Genomic DNA, 20,594 nt, shown 5'->3' with positions numbered 1-20,594 from the left:
TCCAATTTTAGTCTTGAATGTTTCTGTCTCTATTCTGTGTACTGCACATGATCACAAACATCAAAAAGTCAAGAAAAACTATAGAAAAAGAACTAAAACAAAACCAATTGAAAATAAGCAAAAAGAAAGACTATATAAAATAAACTAAAAATAAAGTCAAATGTGAATAAACAAAAGAAAGAAAATAGTAATAGTCTACTCATGTTTGGGTTACCTCCCAACAAGCACTTTTTTACTGTCACTAGCTTGATGGACAGTTCCTCCAAGGAGGGAGATAGTCATAGAGGATTATATCCTCACTCCTCAATGGGGGCTTCCTTCCTGTGCTCTCATAGATCAGCTTAATATGCTCAAGAGACAAAATCCTGTTCACTGCCTGAGGTAGGACTGGGCTTGTAATGAATACTACCCTCATCCCTGGCGAAAAGCCTTCAGTAGGGATCTTTTTTTTTTCATCCCCTAGGCATCTTCCTCTTGGAACCTTCTTCTTTGGTTGAGAGTGCACACCCAACACCAAACTTACGTTTGGTGGTAGGGGGAATCGAATTGGTTCCATCCAAGGTAGGAGGCTTGAATGCTAAATTTTGTATGCAAGTGCCTCCCTTGTCAGGGGGTAATTGAGGTTTAAAAACCTTGAACAACCTCCAGTCCTCATGCAACCATAATGCCATTTTGCCTCTCTCCACACTTATTAGGGCTCTTCCAGTGACTATGAATGGTTTTTTGAGAATGATGGAGCCATCTGTTGCTTCTCCCTTGTCAAGTATCATAGAGTCTGTCGGGGGGAATAGCTCTCCAACCTTGTTTAGTGCTTTCTCTTCTAGCCCATATGTCTGCCATAGGGACTGGTCATCCATGTGCAGGGTAATCCTTGTTGCTTGTGCCTCTTGAATTCCCAACTTCTTCCTCACAGATAGAGGTATCAGATTTAAACTTAAGTCAAGATCACACAGGGCTTTGTCAACAGTGATCTTTCCAATAGTACATAGAATCTGAAAGCTCTCTGGGTTTGGCATCTTCCTTGGTAGCTTATTCTGAAATGGTGTGTTGTACTTCTCAATCAATACCTCTATTTCATCTCCCTTTAAAGCCTTCTTTTCAGAGGGTGAGCTCTTTAAAACTTCAGCAACAGGAGTATTGATTTGCAGTTTCTTAGGTGCTTCCAAGAACTGTGAGTGATTCTTATCCTCAATTTCCTCTTGGGGCTCTTGAGGGCGTGGTATTTCAGACTCCTGTGCCCCCAATAGGGCGTGTAGCAGTGGCATTTCTTCTTGAGCCTTTTCTTCCTTTAATTCCTCAGGAATGCACACCTCCATAGATTCGGCCTCCTTGGTGCAGACCATTGTTCCATCCTCTTTCAAGGTCTCCTTCACAGAGAGCATCAGGCATCCCACTAAGGCCCTATAGGGGTGTACCTCCTCAAAAATATTGTACAAGAACTGAATGAATTGCTAACTCTCAATCTCCTCTTGTGACTTCGAAGGTGCACTTTAACGCTTTCAGCCTCTTCTGTTGCTTCTGTTTGCTCTGATCCTGGGCATTCAACTTGAGCTCTCCCCCTCCTGGGAGTTCAACTTCAGGATTTGTGTTCTGGGCAAGGATCGTATCTACATCCTCCACGTCTTGAGCTTCTTTCCAAGTTGGAGTATCCTCAGATGAGTATAAGTATTGGTCATTAATAAACATCTCAATGAGCTCATCTGTCTCTTTGAATGTTATTTTCCAAGGGTGCATAGAATCACCTGTAGAGTGATCCAAGGACCTCTTGGCTGTCTCAGAGAGACCTTTATAGAAGATGTCTATCCTACTCCATCTTGCGAACATATCGGGCGGCATTTCTGGATCATCTGCTTGTACCTCTCCCAAGCATCACAGATGGACTCGCTCTCTTCCTGCCTGAAGGTCTGAACTTCAGTCATTAACTTAGTCAATCTCTGCAAGGGAGAGAACCTGTTCAAGAATTTGTTAATAGAGTCCACCATAGCCTTGCTTGATCATTCAGAGTAAATGGAAAGAGTATTCGCCTGGAGACTTCAGGCTCCATTCCATTGGTCTTTACAGTGTCGTAGAACTACAGGAAATCAGAGATGAATTTATTGGGGTCTTCCTGTGGGTGTCCATGAAACTGGCAATGTTGCTCTATCAGCATGATCAGGTCTAGGTTGACCTTAAAGTCATCTGGATCAATATGATGGACACTAATACTCCTTCCATAGAATTTAGGAGTGGGAGCTGTATAAGACCCCAAAGTTCTTCTGGGTTGTGCATTTCCCAATTGGGTCCATAGTGAACTCTACCTGTTCCTTCATACACAGACAAGAGACAAAGCAAAATGGGAGTCTCTATGTCATAGTATAAAGAGCTCCCAGTGAAATATCCTAAAAGAAACAAGAATTAGAGAAATTTTTTTTTGTTGATTAAAAATTTGAAAATAAAAAAAATAGAATATATAAAAATAACTTGGAATTTCGAAAAATAAATAAAAAATTAAAAAGAAAAGGGGTTTAAAAATTTTCAAAATTCAAAAAGAGAGGCAAACAATTAACTAACAAGATTTGAAATTAAAATAAAAGATTTGATTTTAAAAATTTTTTTGAAATTTAAAAAGGAAGAGTCAATCAAAGATTTTAAAATTTAAAATTTGGAAAAAAAAAGTCAAATAAGATAAGATATGATTTAAAATTTAAGACAAAAGATTTGATTTTGAAAGATTTTGAAATTTAAATTCGAAAGAAAGAAAAACTAATAAACTACTAAACTTTTAGAATTTGAAATTAAAAAGAAAGATAAGATAAAATTTTGAAAATCAAAGAAAAAATAAGATAAACATTTTTAAAGATAGAAAAGATAAACAAGAAAAACAAGATTACTAATCAAGACACCAAACATAAAATTTTTTAATTTAAATTAAAAATTTTCACAAAATTTAAAAAGGAAAAACAAACACTAACAAGACACCAAACTAACAAATTTTGAAATCAGAGACATTATTTTCGAAGATTTTGAAGGAAAAACACTAAATGACACCAAACTTAAATATTTTGAGATCAAACAAAGAAAAATACTAAGAAAATTTTGAACACTAAGAAAGAAAAACAAGAACAAGTTTCGAAAAATGAAGAAAAGAAATATCAACAAGAACCAAAAGGACACCAAACTTAAAACTTGACATAAGACTCAAACAAAAGGAAAACAATGATGACTAAAAATGAAAATTTTTTTAAACAAATTTTAAAGAATTTTCGAAAATTAATAAGAAAAGAAAATAAGAGAAAACTGGTAAAAAGTACCTGATCTAAGGAGCAAGACAACCGGTAGTTTGTCAATCTCAAACAATCCCCGACAACGGCGCCAAAAACTTGGTGCGCGAATTTGTGACTCGCACAACTGAACCGGCAAGTGTACCGGGTCGTCCAAGTAATACCACAAGTGAGTGAGAGTCGAATCCCATGAGGATTGCCAGATTGAGCAAGCTGTGGTTATCCTGCAGATCTTAGTCATGCGAATAGAAAGGTAGTTGTTGTTTGTTGTAGGCGCATAAATAATCAGTAATAATAGAATGTAGAGACAGTAATTAGCAGTCAGTTAAGGCTTCGGAGATGCTTCTTCTTCTAGATTAACACGTTATACTCACTACTTCAATGACGAATGATTCCTTCAATGGCAAGGCTGTAAGTGATTAAGCCATTGGTCATGGTCATTAATCTCATCAGGTCCAGACCAAACATCCGAACGGACTAGATCAATCTGGGAGAGGGTGAAGCACGCGCAATTCAATCTCCTTGCTGATCCTACTCAAAACGCCATAGACAAGGTCAGATCTTCCAGATCAGAGGCTGATGCAATTATGGTTCTAGCCCTTAGAGCCACAGGAACCTCAATTACCCTTGACTAACGAGGTTTTATGTCACATACCCCAATTATCCCAGATAACTTGTTGGAATCCGTGATGCATCCTCAAGTTGTAGCTCAATACTTTCTGGGTCAGGACTCATAAGGAACTCATGTAGAATTGAGATTCATAAGGATGAAGAACAACAATGCATCATATAATAGAATCAAACACAGACTGAAGTAGAAAAGTAAGCCATAGTAATCAACAGAGCTCCTAACCTTAACCTAGGAGGTTTAGTTTCTCATACTGTACAGAGAATAAAGTGTGTAGTTCAAATGTGGCGTTGAACGCCAGTTTTGGGTGTTCAATGCTGGGCTCTGTCCTCTTGGGGCGTTGAATGCCAGAAAGAGGGTAGTTTGGGCGTTCAATGCCCGTTTTGGGCCTTCATTTCCAAAGCAAAGCATAGACCATTATATATTTCTGAAAAGCTCTAGAAGTTATCTTTCCAATGCCATTGAGAACGCTTCATTTGGATCTCTGTAACTCTAGAAATGATCGTTTGAATGCACGGAGGTCAGGATTTGACAGCATCTGTTGTCCTTTCTTTGCCTTTGAATCAGACTTTGCCAAAACTTTCCAAATTCACCCAAAATTCACCTAAAATCGTAAGAAAAACATATAATCCAAAGTAGTATCCAAAAAGTAAATTTTGCATTAAAACCTACTAAAACATAATAAAACTTAACAAAATATACTAAAAACACTAGGAAAATAGCATCTAAAAGCGTATAAAATATCCGCTCATCATAATACCAAACTTAAACCGTTTCTTGTCCTCAAGAAACCAAAAACAAGTAGGACTAAAAAGAAGAGAAAGATACAATAATTTTTAGATTTTTTCAATGAAGCTCAATTCCGAATGATGAGCGGGGCTAATAGCTCTTTACTTCTGAACAGTTTTGGCATCTCACTTTTTCCTTTGAAGCTCAGAAATATTGGCTTCTCTTGGAACTAGAATCCGGATAATATTATTGATTCTCTTATTTTAGCTTTTCTTGATTCTTGAACACAGCTTCTTTTGGTGCTTTGCACCTTTGAGCCTAGCCGCAACTCTAAGCGTTTTGTTTTCCCGTATTACCATCGATACATAAATGCCACAAGCACCTAACTGGGGGAACCTCTTGGATTCAAATTTAGCTTTGCTTAAATTCCCAGACATTGGTGTCCAGAGTTCTTAAGTGTACTCCTTTGCTTTGGATCACGACTTTAACTACTCAGTCTCAAGCTTTTCACTTGACACCTTCACACCACAAGCATTTAGTTAGGGATAGCAACTCATTTGAGTTTTTTAGGTTGATTTCTAACCCTCCTAACCATTGATGCTCAAAGCCTTGGATTCTTGCTCTTTTGATTTTTCTTTTATGAGCATATATTTTTTTTTCTCTTTTTTTTTTTTTTGCTGTTTTTTCTTACTTCAAGAATCAATAAATTTTTTTATCTTTCAGAGAGTCAATAATACTTCTCTAAATTCATTATTCTTCAAGAGCCAACATTCTCAATTTCAATATCAATCATGCACTGTTAATTCATACATTCAGAAGATAAATGCAAGGCCACCACATCAAATTAATTGGAATAACTCATGATATATGTAAAACTTATGTATCTTACTGTTTCTTTTTCAAATAATTTTTTCTTTTTAAGCATGGTGAGGATACAGAGGATATCTTATAACAGAAATAAAACAAGAAAATAACTAGAAAGTAACAAACTACTAAACGTGATAATGAACTTAGAAAAGAAAACAGACAATAAATAAAAGTACAGTGAAAACAGAAATAAAACAGATGGATATAATGTGACTCAACAAGCTCAGTGGCGGCAGCTGCTGCTACCCCTGGAGAATCCAATGGAGCGTTTGATCTCCTCTATGTCACGCCCTTGATGAAGAAAGAAAAACCAACCTTGATGAAGAATAGAAGAAGCGCGTGCAACAGCAATACAAATAGACAATCCCAAAACGTCCTAAGCAACGCGAACGAAGATTCAAAACAGAATTTCAAAATAGAGAAATTTTGGAAAAAGATCAATAAAAATGGAGTCACAAGGAAGAAGAAGAAGAAAGTCTTGAGAGAAAAGAAGTAAATTCTCAGAAGTTGAAGCGAAAAAAGGGGAAAGAGAAAGAAGATTGTGTGTATATAATCACTAGGAAGACTGAATAAAAGCTACAAAAGATCAAGATCGACTTAGACATGCTTGAACTCGACCTAAAGAAGCTCGACCTCAAGTAGGGGCACTGTTCATACCCTTACCCACAAACTTAACCATGCCCAAAGGGATAAAGCCCAATCAACACTATAGATAATATTCATCTCTATGTTACCATCTACCCGGCCATACAGAGGTCGGACACGGCAACATGGGGCTAGCCCTACTTAGCCAAATAAGTAACTAACCCCTACAATTTTCCCTACTTATCGAGAGAAGAGATTTCAACAACCTCCCTACCAAAAGGGAGTAACCAACCTGTCATCAAAAGTGGAGCTACTTAAAAGGTGGTTATTAATTCTACATCGACACTTATAAATATCCTGACACTCTCAGGTATTTTTTGGAACTCCAATCTACATAAAAACCTAAAATTCTTACTAACTTAAACATTCGAATCCCTTGCAAGTACCATCCCCCACCTTCACTAAGACGTCAAACGACAGCACCTCATCACAAGGAAATGTCGAACACAACCCCAAAAAGAGTTTTGACCTCACGTTCAAGTCCAAATCACAATTTTAGGTAACCCCCGAAACACTACTCATCATGTATTTGTATACATTTATACATATTGATTTACATAATTTTTTAACTAAATAGTAGTTCCAAATTTGTAATAAACTAATAATAGAATAATCAAACTTATTTAAATTAGTATAGTAATTTTTTTTTTGAGATATCAAATATGTATTTTTATACACATTGACTAATTAAAAGTTATTTTTTGTACATACGTGACATAATTGTTATTTATTTAGTTTTAATTTAATATATTTATTAAAATAAGTAGATGATTATTAATAATAAAAGATGTTTTGTGAATATTAATTTATCTTAAAATTAGTCATCTATTTGTGTATATCTATATTATTTTATTTTTTATTTCTAATAGAATAATTAATTATTGAAATAATCAAATTTTTTTTTATAAATATATAACATCAATTACCATTGTTGTATTTTTACTTGTATTTTACTCTATAAATATAAATTTGATTTAATTATATTACTTATAAAATTTGATAATAAATATGAATGAGATAATTTCATATTTCTATATACAAATAATTAATTGATAGGTTAAATCTAATATTCATGTAACATAATTGAATAATAATTAGAGAAAAATTTAAAGGCCGACAATTTTAATTTATATTGGTAATCACTTTTAGCTAGCAATTTAATTTTTTAGCCTAACAGTCCAATTCCATATTTTCATCCTACACTTTTAAATATTAATAACTAACTACAGTTCAAAAGCAATAAATTATGCTAGTTTTATAACATTACCCTAATAATTATTAATTTGGTATAAATATAAAAAATGTCAGGAATAGTTCGATCAAGAACCACGCAAGTTGAACCTAATCTCATTTGGCATTTAAAACTAGTGTGGCTACCGAAGCAATGCATGGAAAATTTTAACACTAGAGTATATAAATTTATGTTTTTTTACTTTTTACATATTTATATTTGCTTTATAAAAGGTAAGATGGTTAAAAAAAAAAGTAGACATATACGACGAATGCAAATATTATCTTATTCATCTAAAGTTTGAGGCAGGCTAATATACAAGGTTTAATATAACAATTGGTACCTCAATTATTCAAAATTTAATTATAAAAAAAAAGGATTATAAATAGTTAAATACTAGTGCATTGTGCACAAATACAAAAATAGTTTTTTTTTTCTTTAAAAGAAAAAAGAATTGATTCACCATCTTTTCCCAGAAATTTGTTACAGATTCCTTCCATCCAAGGAAAACTTCAACTAGCAGGCTCATACTTGCAAATACAGTCATATATGTTCCCTTTTAACAACTTTTCAGCCAATCTCTGATTTTTCACCATTGCAAGCTGCCAAAAACATTCAAAGAAAGTGGAAGAAATTAATGTGATCAACCATTAAAACAATTCTCCAGAGTTCATTAATGAATAATGAATAAGAATTAAATTAGAATACAAAACAGCAAAACCTTAAACTAATTATGAAAACATAAAAAAAAAAGTGCCAAATTGAAATTGGCCTAAGCGCAAAATAATAGCAGTAAACCATCTTATCTTACCTTCAAAGCATCACACTTAAATCGAGCATTGAGGTTAGTATGGAGAGCTCTACCCATCCCTTCCAAGATTATCTGCACGAATCAAAAGCTTAATTAGAACATCGATATTCTTAAACCGACGAAAGTGCTATCAATTAAGCTGAACAAGTCCCCCACCAAATCGGCATCTTTGGCTGCAGCAGCCAACTCGGAACTGACTTGTCGTAAGTCTATACACGGACTACCACACCCGTTCTCAACAACCATCAACGGAACAGAAGATGATTTTCCTTTAGAGCTGCGTGAGCTGTTAATCATTGCATCCACAAGCAAGCCTCCAGCTTCAGCAGCACGCCTTAGAGTATCGCAGTGCTGTATAATAGAAATTTAGTTTCGCCAAAGGATACCATAAGTGAATGTCATACCAGCTTTTCATTCCAATCAAGGGAGATCTACATTACCAGGAAAGGAATTACATCTATTCCTACTCCAATTCCAGTTTAGTTTATTTGGATTTAACCTACAATCTACATTGGGTCATAGAGAAACAAAGAAAGTATCTAATCAAAAGGAGTAGTGAAGCTCCCATTAGATGCACAGCATTAAACAAAAAAGTATTTTCAAGAAGATTCCCTAACAGGGATTTAGAAAGCATTGTATTTTCTATTGAAGGGAACAAAACAATAAAAAAAGTTAACTGAATTACAAAAAAAATTAGATGTGAGCTTTCAAAGTGAGTGTTCGGAAAACTATACAAACCTTGGCAGCTTCGGCTACAATATCAGGAAGCTCCATTGCAGTCACATCATTTAAAGCGGGAAGGGAGTTTGCCACAAGAACCACCTAATAGAACACATCCAATGTTACCATCATAACATAAAATTTCTAGCCAATGTGCATAGTGAATGTATAGAAGGAAAACTGACACACCAAACATAAATTTAATTGATTTGCAAAATCGCAACGCACAGAAGAAAACACAGGAAAATTTCGGGGATATGGCATATCTATTTGCTAGCTACCCAATAGGTGTTGACAATATTACGGGTAACAACTCTAGCAAAACAAAACATTATAACCACATATGAAATTCAATGAATTTATGATGAGAGTTTAACACCAAAGGTAGAATACAACCATATATATGGTCCAACACAGTTACAGTAATTTTTTTTTTTTTTCTGAAATACCAAACACAAACTCACTTCAGTTCCACGACGGAGGAGCTCCCTTGCCAGGGGAAGCATCCCTAGAACAATGTCAGCACCTGAATTGTCTACAAAAAGCAAAGCCCTTTTATGAGGGGGCTTTTTCTTGTCCCCGGTTCCTAACATTCTCTCTTTGAAGAGATCAAAATCATCCACCTATATCACAAAAATGTTAACAATCAACTTTTTAACAATGTGATTGAATTCAGAAAATGAGTACGCTGAACAATGAGTATGTTTCTCAACATACCCGCCAAGGTCTCTGCATTTTATTGCGACTCATTCTGTAAATTTCAATAATAGTTCCTTTATGATAGAGATCCACACATGCACGAGATCCCCAATCAAAAATATTCGCAGCAAGAACACCTTCAATCAGAGTAAGCAGCCTTGTTTCCTGAAACAAAGGATGGATGCAATTGCATGCAACGTTACAGAAGTTAGGGTGGCCTGTGTGTTTACAGAACCACAGAACCACGGAGACTACGTACTGAGACTAAAGCATCTCAATTAAGCTATTCACTACTAATGCACAAAAAATCATTTTCCTTAGAAAAGCATAACACATGACAAATAAATTATGACTCCACTCAAACAAAGTACACTCAAGTATCATAGCATTTAGTTGAGCATACCTCATCCATACTATCAATCTCCATCAACAAGTCAGGTAAAACAGCAAGTGATGCCTCGTTTTCCCTGTTGTAAACATACAGAGGAAAATAATGTTAAGGAATATAACACAAATTTATGTTTACATTGCAAGAAGGAATCTATGTTTTCAAAAAGAAAGTTCATAGATTAAAACAAAGTAACAATACATTGTCATGGGTTTTGGCCGTGGCAACAACTTCTCTGACCATGTGTATAAGGTAGTCTAAGTTTGTTGACAAGAAAACAAGACAGGAAAACCTTGGTTTTACGGCTATATGAAGAAAGAAAGCATAGTTACCTCTGTTTTATACTTCTATAGGCATCAACAAACTGGAACTCTCTCAAGCACTCTTCCCTCATTTCCAATAAATTGGCTAGGCCTAATTTCCCATATGCAGCAGGCTCCTCCATCAACCTATTGAATTGGTGTGTTAGTTTATTGAAGAGAAGAAAACAAAAGCCAAGTACAGAATAAGCAAATAGATGCCAAATTTTCAATAATGGTACCAAACCATCAAAACAGAATAGGAATGTCAGTATTACCGTGCCAAGTGGGCAGAAAATGCTCGAGCAAATGCATCACCCCTTCGTTTGGCATCATCTGTTCTGCCTTCACTTGCTACAGCCTATCATATTTTAATCGAGAACTTACAAGCATATACTGCCAAGAAAGAAGTTTCACACAATTTGTTTTGAAAATTTACTTCAACCAAGATGGACAACACAATATACCCAAACAATAAAACAAATAAACCAAGGCTCTGATGCACCCCACTGTATGTTCTTCACAAGAACAATAAGCATTTATATTATGTGGTCCAACCAATGGAAAGGAAAAATATGAAAGCTAAAGTATAAATGAGAATGTTTATCATTAACATTGCAATTAGTCAATAAATTCAGAGACACAGACCAGAAAAAGCTTTTTATTGTGACGTATGTTTTAAATTTCCTTTCATCTTTTCTCCTCTTTTGTATTCGTACTTTTTCATATGTATGTATGCATGCATGTATTAACATTAGTGAAAATTGATTATCAGTTTGATTATTGTAAGAAATGTCTATACACAGGTAGAACCTAGTGGCTCTTTATTACCTTGTCCACAAGATCTGGCAAGTGCTCTGACAAAATAGTGAACCAATATCTACATCAGTTGTGAATTTCATGTTAGCCATAAAAGCATAAAAAACTATGAATCATGGATCAAGTGTGAAACGATGGTCAGTTACTTACTCTAATTCACTGGGATCTGCAAGATCAATTGTATTAGGCTCATACCTGTACAAACACAATTCAATATCTGTTAAAACATTAAAAGAATACTATTACGACAACACCAGCCTTTGCCTTGTTAGGTTGGGTCAACTATGATCCATATTATAAAGATTCAGCAATATCTTTTATGTCATCTGTCAATTTATTGACAAAATTTTCCTTTTTTATGTAGGTTTGGGACCCACTATATAAAGATTTGCAATAAATGGAGGGGACAAAACAATAACATATAACCACCTTAGAATAAGAACTTTGAAGTAGTAAAAAGATTCAGTGATGAATGACCAATCATTCCATAGTCAATATATATTAACCATGCATATCATCTAAGAGCAGTGGTTTATAAAGTGGAGGATCAAATCTTGATTATTGGGTCTTTCAAGTATGGCAAGAACAAAATTATTTACAAAGATTTCATAGACAAGATTTGTTTCCTTACAATAACCACTAAATCTATGTGTATTGGTTCATGCATGCACTGCGCCATCAACAAAAAAAATATGGGCAGCCCCATCAGCCACCTCATTCAGCAATCAAGCTTACGTTTTTGGGTCTTCTAACAATGGGAACACATCCAAAGTGGGGACAAGATGGAGAACACCAACATTCAAAGCACTTGCATCGGACCGTAGAGAACTTCCTCTTGATAGTGGAACATCAAAACCACCAAGTCCAGTAGTTCCAGCAGCTGGTGTCATTGGAACAGGCGCAGTGATCTCAGTTCCCTTCCGCAAAAACTTCTCCATCCACGAAATCTGTGTTGGAAAGTCAGAGTTAGATAATGTAACAATGATAGAAATAGGGGTCTGAAAACAGAACTCTATTTATCAAACAAATATTACAATAGATGAAGCGATCCGTAAAAGGTTAAAAACTGAAAGCAGTACAAGTAACTGTTTTGACTAGAAAACCAAAGGAAATCATTGCCACGAATATCCAGTCACTCCCAATTCACTATAAAATTCTTCACTCCCAATCAGAATAGAATCCTGTCCCTCAGCACCCAACAACCAAATATGCTATGTCTCTTATCTGCTAATCTAAACCTGAGATTTGCAAGAAACTATAAAATCCATCAATTCAAACTAACAATTAAGTCTTAGCAGACATACACTTTTGCTTCTTCAAGCATATTCAGCTTCCCCTCTATTCATTCTAATAAAAAGTTTGTAAATATCTACAAGTGTACTTTAAGAAGTATATATAATAAAAAGTTTAAATCATGACATCAGAAATTCACAATACCTAATCAAAGAAAATAAATTAACTTAAATTAGCATACCCAGCACAGCAACCAGAAATATGTAGCAACTTAATAAGATTCAATGATAACATACACTTGTATGTAGGAGCCCTCCTTTTTTTAAAAGGGTTCAACTTGATAGCAGTGTTTACAAATAGTGATACTGATGCTTCCCCAGTTAACTACCTTTACTTCTCTTTCATAATTTTGCATCCTATTTAAATGCTTTCATTTAATCATTTCAAGCTTCCACCCTTTCAATCTTCAGTAATTATTCTGGTTGATAGGCAACTATTGCAACTAAGTTGAATATGATTCCAAGGGATGACATGAAAAATTATTCCAGAGAATCTTATTAGTGGAGTCACTTTATCAAATTTTCTTATTGTAATTTGTGATTTCCAAAGATAGCTCTCTGACACGTAAGATGGGACCCTTTTTATGGTAATGGAATTTATGCCCCCATGACAACACATTCTTATTAAATAGATTTCTTCATAGCTGAAAAGTTAAGCAAACTTGCAGAAGCAGTTAAAGCGCATATCCACTTATCTCAACCAAGGAAGCAGTACAAACCAAATATTTTGAATTTCTATCACTTGCCTTCTCATTCAAATCTCCAAGCGGTGGGCCATGAATCTTGCCTCCTGTATATGGAGCGCCCATTGGGAACCTTTCGACTAACTGATGCACCATGAGGTCATCTAAACCATGTTTTTCATAACTCATAAATGCACCTAAAGCTCCCAAGAAACCTTCGTGTCGCAAGAACATTGCTTGTGCCTCCCCTTTGGACCTAAATGACAAATTATAAAAGTTAAAAGACAAGAAAGTAATCTAATTTAAAAAGGGAAAGAACAATTCTAGTCAGGTGAATTCGTCCTGCACTTTACATACCAGAACTGAACTGCAAAAGAAATAGTGTCCATGGTATAGGCATGGCCCCTTATAAAAAATCCTCCAAAAAAGATACGTTTTAACCCAAATCGCAATGCATTCAAGTAGGATATCTACACAGAAGGAAGAATAAAACAAGATTGGTCAGGTAATTGCTGGAAGAACATATAGCAGAGTAAAACATGAAAAATACTGAAGGCATATTCCAGACAGAAAGCACAACCCAGAACTAATTCATATCATCTTCATGTACTCAAAGTGCATTTGAATTGCAATCTTTCCATTAGATTGCATTTGGATCAAACGAAACAATTCTTAGCCAATACTAAGGAGGATAATAGATTTGAAATTCAACCTGTTATCACTTAGATCTTAAAAAGAAATTTGAAATGGTTAAAGAACCACTATAACTTATATCAAGTGTCAACTAAAATTAAGAACGATACTATAAAGAACGAAAAACAGAAAGGGGGGGGGGGGGGGACCCTTAAAAGTACTACGTCCTCTTTAAGCTCTCCACCTTAGGATAAGCTTTTAGGAAAGTTTTACTTGATATGGTACTGGAGTTATGAACTTATGATCAAGTACTCAAGCATTTGAATCTTGCCATCAATCAAGCCCATAAGGCTTTTGCATAAGCAGGCATGTTAGATATATAAATCAATCGACCTTTGCCTAGCAACTTAATATTTTAGGATAGTCGGTCTTTGATGCATATAAAGTTGAATACAACAATATTCAATCAGCTGAATATAGAACCTCACATTCTTATCTCCATTTTATAAAACTGTGCCTCAATATTTCAGAGGAGAAGATAAGAAATAGTGTAAATTTTAACCACTAGTTTCAATATCTGCATATTTCTTACATATGACAGCTAGATTTATGTATAAATATAAAGAAAAGGATAAACCTAGCATTATCAATTCACCTGGCCAATATTGTATGATATCATCCTCAGAAGAGAGAGCGATATATCTTCGGGTCTGTAGTCTTCAAGCTCCTTTTTTTCGGATATAGTTTTTCCAAAGCTTGATGCAATAGTGGAAGCTGATAGGCCAATCTATAATCATTTAAAACCAGGAAATACTCAGCCATGTGATTGATAAAAGAAAAGATCAAATTATTCATATCTACAAGATCCGCAATATTAGACCAGAATAACATTTCTTTTTCTTTCCAATACAATGAATGTTTATATGGAAATAGAAGCAGCTGCAAAAGTTACCTTAGAATAGTCCAATCCACCATAAATGTCCCCAACAAGCATATCAATAGTTCTATTATCTCCTTTCTGACTCAACTCAAGCAACTCGTCAAAGCTGGAATTTATTGCAACAAACACCTTGTCGATAGTGAAAATATAGAAAATCAAAATCATAGTCTCAAAAGAAAAAAGACCTCTTGCACTTTGTTAACAGTCTTCCCAAGCCCCAATAAGTACCACCACCAACATTTGTCCCACTAACTCTCTCAAATTTCCCATCTCCATCAACCTGTGTCAACACACATTGGAAGTATAGATCACAACCTACTTGCCCTAATCAAACATAACCCAAAGAGTCAGAAGTTAAATAAAAATAGGAACAAGACAAAATGTACCTTACCTTGATCATACTAACACCAGATCCAATGTTGACTAGTAGATAAGGAAACAAGTCATTAGGGTCAATTTGAACAAACTCTTTCTGGCCTTCCATGTGTGTGAAAGCTTCATGCCGAATTGCCTACTAAGAAGTGTTAGAACTTCTGATCAGAAATAAAAAATTGGCCATGTAAAAGAAAAACTATAAATCAGTTAGCAAGAACGAAGTAATAGCAAAGAATGCACCTGTCACACTCCAAATTAAAAGGCTACAACTTGTTCCCTTATGACAGAAAGAATGGTATGACTAAAAGAAACCAATTCAGAAAGTTTCTTAAAAAGAAAATTCATATTATTGATTTGAAATTCTGAATGCGTGAGGAGTAAGTGCCTATTCATGTGATTCTTTTTTTTACTTTTATCAAAAGGGAAAATAAGTTCTAATAGAAGACAAGAGTTCCTACTCATACTTACGATAACATCTACAACAAAAGATAATGCGACATGTGTAGAATCATACATATTTATCAACTCAAGGTGAAATGCATCCATCCTATGGAGCTAACCTAAACAAGACACATGCAAATTGCAAAACAATTTAAAACTAGGATCCACCTTTAGCAAGAAATTTGCTCCAGCAACAAGACAATCCATTTCATCTTCTTTGTCCAGACTAACTCCAAGTCTTTCTTTGAAAAGGTCAGTATACTTGTATGCTCCACCACCAGTAGCCTTTGTCACAAAATTGGAGAATTAGTATAGTACTTTAATAGCAAGACCACAGAAAGAAGCAAAAGAAGTGCTACCAAATTTCTTAAATCCATGGTTTTGCAGAACAGACACTGTTTATGAGCAATACTACAAGCAACAAACAAAACCAATGGAAACATCCATGATTTTTGTTTTCCAATACAAGGGAAAAATAACACAGTCATTATTTTACAATCACCACAAGTGATAAATAAATTACAAACAATAATTTGAGGATATACCCACTGTGCGTTTACACACACCCACTATAAAGAACAACCGTCCAAATATGTTAAAAATAAAATAGCAGACTCAGAGGCACCTTAATTATCGCATTCCCATCAGTTGCACCATCAGCGTACGGTGATTCTGCCCCTATAAGCCAGACAAATCAATAATTCATTAAGCCTTAGAAGTGTTGAGTGAAGTTGAAGGAATGGTATCAAAATTACAAAATAATATTGCATGCATAATAATATCTTAGAAAAAAAATGTGGTAGAGAAGAGACTAATACAAGTATTGTAGTGAATAAGACTATACCGCCTCGATGAAGTTGCTTTGAATTAATGAAATCTAAGCACTCATTAATCTTTCTTGTCTCAAACTTCACAAAGTGAAGCCTCCCACCAAGAATAGGGAAGCTTCTCCTATTACCATTAGAAAGTCCAAGTCTCTCCTTCACACTCCTCTTCCTTTTATCATCAGTTGATTGGTCTTCATGTCTTGAGAAATATACCAACTTTATCAGTGATCCTGCCCACATATTTGAACAAGCTCAAGCTTTAGACATATTTCATATGCGACCAAACTTTCCTTTCTTAAAATTAACTATGTAAAATAGAATTGACCAAATCCTAAGTCATTAACTATGAAGCAAAAGTTTGGAAATCCCTTAAGGAAAAAAGATCAACAAACTGCTATGGGTACCATCACAGGATCCAATAAAGTTTGTTTTATTTCCCACAGTGGAGAGCTCAATTAACAACACAAAATTCCCAGAGGAAAGGAACAAGACCAGGCTAAAAAGTGTAACATAAACATGAAGAAAATAGAGTAAAGAACCCTTTTAGGCAGAAATAAAGGAAGCCCCTAATTTACTGTTTTCATATTAGAAGAGTAAGCATAAAATGCACTATAACTTCTCCCTGAAAATGAGAAACCATAAAAAAAACTGCATGCAATGAATGTGACAAAATAAAATTGTGGATAGAGAGTAGAAAGGGGTAAGCAACCTCACATCACCACCAACAACAACAACAACAAAGCCTTGTCCCACTAGGTGGGATCGGCTACATGCACCACCATTAAATCATTAACAATGCAGAAACAAGAACAAACCATAGCATAATCAATCAATACCTCCAATGTCAAGAGCAAGGTGAGACAAGTCATCAGACTGATTTGGCAACAAAATAGTTGGATACTTCTCTTCTACATTCCCTTGAATCTCGGCTTTGCTAACATCAAGTTGAGGCCTTGAACCTGACCTCTTGATTGAGCTCCCAGCAGAAGGAGACATATCACCCCCTTGACCTCCCTCTTCCTTGTCCTTCTCCAAAAGCCTGTTGTGTACACTCTTCTTGTTGCTGCTGCTATTCTTATTAGCTTCAGCACTTTCTTGGTCAATTCCAAGAGCTTGAGGTTTTTCTGATAAGCCAGCCATTTAACTTTATATATACCCCTAAACTCCCAAACTCCCTCCCTAACCCTTACCTAACTGCTTCCTTTCAAAGGCTATACTTTGGTCACTGGTCCAACCTACACTCAAACAAACAACAAACACATGTTTTTTATCCATTCATTCTTCATGGTGAAAAATAATAATCAATAAATGGGCAAATTACAATATTACTTATTCACTACGGAAACATTAACATAAGATGAACGCATTCATTTGAGGGTTTGTCATTGACCAATGGATAAAATTCTAACCCTACATTTCCTTCTGCGACCCAATAAACTGATCACTCGACCAATCCACAATCCAGGATGTTACACAAAAGGTAGCTTGTACTTGTACACCAAAAATAATCCAATGACAAAAGGACAGCTGAAAACAAATTCAATTCTACAAAAATTGTCCGTGGAATTCTTATCTAAACTAAAAGGTGGGCATTGAATGGCCCTAAGTCCCTAACCTAAAACGCCGTAGAAACGGGTGTCGAATTAACTTAACAATTTTTATTTGTTGTACGAAAAATATAGGCTTGGGAGTGAGATCATATAGAGACATAGACCAACCCCATGATAATTAAAGGTCTGAGTTAGACATAAAAACCACGGTGAATGAATGAAAAGGACGTGAGGGAAGAGGTGAAGACATAAGCTAAACTAAGAACAAAAAGAGAATAATATCAAATGAAAACGATAAATTACCTGAGAAGTGCGGTGTGTGAAGATGGAAGAAGTGAAAGGTTATGTTTTTGTATTCGATGGCTTCTTGATTGTTGGTGGTGAGTGTTGGAGGCGGCGCGCGTGCTGACACGGGTTTTGATCAGATTTGATTTGGAATCAGAGCTGAGTTAAACTCACGGACATTTACCATGTACGCGCCGCGTTAGCGCGTGGTGCTTCTTTGATTGCGACTTTTTCTCGGCTCTGTTCTCGTGCGTGACCAAATTATTGTACTTGTAACTTTTGTAGCTTGTAAGAATCTAATAAGAAGAAAATGGATAACTCGGACCAAAATCAAAAAGAGAAGAAAACATAAACCATCGGTTTTGAAAAATGAATTAATCTAATCCAATATTATATATATATATATAAAGATGAATTAATCTTAACTTAAACTTTAAATTTATTTTAAATTATATTTAAAATTTTGCTACTGTTTGGTTCAAATTATTTATTCGATTTAAATTTTAAATATTAGAAGATAAAACTAATTTAAAGTTAATAAATTAAAAAAAAACAAAAATAAGAAATCATTTTTAACTATAAAAGATTTAAACGTCAACAAAATTAATTATAAAAGAATAAAACTAACTTTATACCCATAAAAGATGAATTATGTTCGGCAAAAGTGATCAATCGTTAATTTTCTTTTATCAACTTTGCTAAGTAATCAACTAAGGTACCAGAAAACTACAATGTGGCACTACAAGAAATACACTAAGTACCGTTGGATTTAGTGTCAAACGTTAGCAGCGAGATTCCCTCGGATTTACCGTCAAATTAGGTAGAAAATTTATAACCCTAAAATATTACCGTCCGAATAATATTTCCGACGGTAACGTCAATGGTAATATTTGGAGGGAAAAAAAGAAATTTTTGCTGCGCCCACTACTGTCGGATTAATCCGACGGTGAATCCGATGGTAACAGTGCCCTAAACAAAAGCGCGAACGTTGTCTCCTCCATTTCGAATTTCACACACTCTCTCTTCATCTCCATCCTCTCTCTCTCATCACTGCCACCACCTCCGTTTCCTGCCCCCTCTCGTCGCCGCCGAGAGCACCGCCGTCATCACCCCCTCTCCGTCGTCACCACCATTTGCCGCCACAGCAAGTCAGCAACTTTGACAACCACCACTACAACATTCACGTCTTTCTTTATTTCTGTTGTTCTTTATTACAGGTTTAATGAACAACTCTTTTTCCAATTCATTTAATTTTAGTTTAATGTAGTTTAGGTTTGAGTAGAATTTCAATTTTAATTTTGAATCGGTTTTAAAGTTAGTTCAATTTAGTTTTCTGATCTTAGTGAATTTAGGTTGATTAAGTTAGGTTAGATTCAATACATTAGGTTTTGAATAGTTGAAGTGTTTGAAATTGTCTAATTATGTTAATTGTTGTGTGGATGACTATTTTGCGGAGAGTATTTGATAATTGTTTATTTTAGTTTTGGTTTGAGTAGAATACTAGAATTAGAATTTTAATTTTGAATCAGTTTTAAAGTTAGTTCAGTTTAGTTTTCTAATCTTAGTGTATTTAGGTTGATTAAGTTGTGTTTGATTCAATATATTAGATTTTGAATGCTTGAAGTGTTTGAGATTGTTTAATTGTGTTAATTGTTGTGTTGATGATTGTTTTGCTGAGAAATTGTTGCTAAAATTATTTTGTAATTTTTTAATTTTGGTTTGATTTAGTTTAGGTTCGAGTAGAATTAGAATTTTAATTTTGAATCAGTTTCGAAGTTAGTTCAGTTTAGTTTTCTAATCTTAGTGGATTTATGTTAATTAAGTTATGTTTCATTCAATTCATTAGGTTTTACATTATTAAAGTGTTTAGAATTGTCTAATTGTGTTAATTGTTGTTAATTTCTATGTTCATGACTGTTTTATTGAAAAATTGTTGCTAAAATTGTTTGATAATTTGATATAAGCAAAGGAAGGTGGGTCGACCACTCCGGCTGTCAATGATTCAATTTGGGGTCACCCGTATGACCTACAGATAGAACAAAATCCACCTGATAGGTTTACTCTGTCGCGGTTCGGTCAGGACATGATGGGCAAGGGACTGAACTGGTTGGTTCGAAAGAAGTGAGCAGAGGTTTAGTATGTTTAGGTTCAATTTTAAAAATTAAGTTAATGTAATTTTTTGTTAACCTTTTGTATGTTTACCTAATCGAATTTTAAATTATGCTTTAAGAATTAAGTTAATGTAATTCTTAATTAATCTTTTGTATGTTTACCTAATTTAAAATACAAACACGACGAACATGAAAAACAATAATGGATTAACCCTAATTTAAAAATACAAACACAATGAATGGTATAGTTGAACTTTGATTGGACTTCCGCAATTATAGATTTGACCTTGATGGACGGGTCAGTCTCAACCAATGGCCTTATAGTCTCAGCAACTGTGTCCGAGTCCAACTTGGAATGATC

General features: G+C 34.8%; 1 protein-coding gene across 4 annotated transcripts; it reads right to left on the bottom strand.

Moving 5' to 3' along the window:
- Positions 1-7,623: 7,623 nt before the first annotated feature.
- On the bottom strand, positions 7,624-18,486 carry LOC107622718 (pantothenate kinase 2). 4 transcript variants are annotated; one of them, XM_016324712.2, is made up of 23 exons: positions 18,141-18,486; positions 17,124-17,522; positions 16,305-16,517; positions 16,086-16,138; positions 15,629-15,745; positions 15,036-15,155; positions 14,830-14,924; positions 14,657-14,750; positions 14,360-14,491; positions 13,429-13,541; positions 13,135-13,327; positions 11,832-12,043; positions 11,247-11,291; positions 11,109-11,157; positions 10,556-10,638; positions 10,311-10,427; positions 9,994-10,057; positions 9,609-9,755; positions 9,356-9,514; positions 8,910-8,993; positions 8,328-8,522; positions 8,172-8,243; positions 7,624-7,962 (listed from the first exon to the last, which is right to left on the bottom strand). In XM_016324712.2, the coding sequence occupies exons 2-23, from the start codon at positions 17,425-17,427 to the stop codon at positions 7,873-7,875; spliced, it is 2,751 nt and encodes a 916-aa protein (XP_016180198.1). In that variant the 5' UTR covers positions 17,428-17,522; positions 18,141-18,486; the 3' UTR covers positions 7,624-7,872. The 4 variants fall into 4 exon arrangements, with proteins under 4 accessions (XP_016180198.1, XP_016180197.1, XP_020970424.1 ...); XM_016324711.3 differs by having other exon boundaries at positions 17,617-18,142; XM_021114765.2 differs by lacking the exon at positions 18,141-18,486 and adding an exon at positions 17,702-18,103.
- Positions 18,487-20,594: the final 2,108 nt, after the last annotated feature.

Source organism: Arachis ipaensis, chromosome B10 (assembly GCF_059453495.1).
Source record: "Arachis ipaensis isolate K30076 ecotype BB chromosome B10, ASM5945349v1, whole genome shotgun sequence".
Taxonomy (NCBI): Eukaryota; Viridiplantae; Streptophyta; class Magnoliopsida; order Fabales; family Fabaceae; genus Arachis; species Arachis ipaensis.
Note: the sequence above shows the minus strand (reverse complement) of the source record. Positions and strands in the feature narration are given on the sequence as shown.

Excerpts from the sequence above, each read along its gene's own strand:
- LOC107622718 (XM_016324712.2), bottom strand. The coding sequence starts at position 17,427 with ATGGCTGGCTTATCAGAAAAACCTCAAGCTCTTGGAATTGACCAAGAA. Across the intron at positions 16,139-16,304 it reads AAAGCAACTTCATCGAGGCG|GGGCAGAATCACCGTACGCT; the intron begins GTATAGTCTTAT and ends TCTGGCTTATAG. Across the intron at positions 10,058-10,310 it reads TATAGAAGTATAAAACAGAG|GGAAAACGAGGCATCACTTG; the intron begins GTAACTATGCTT and ends TGTTTACAACAG.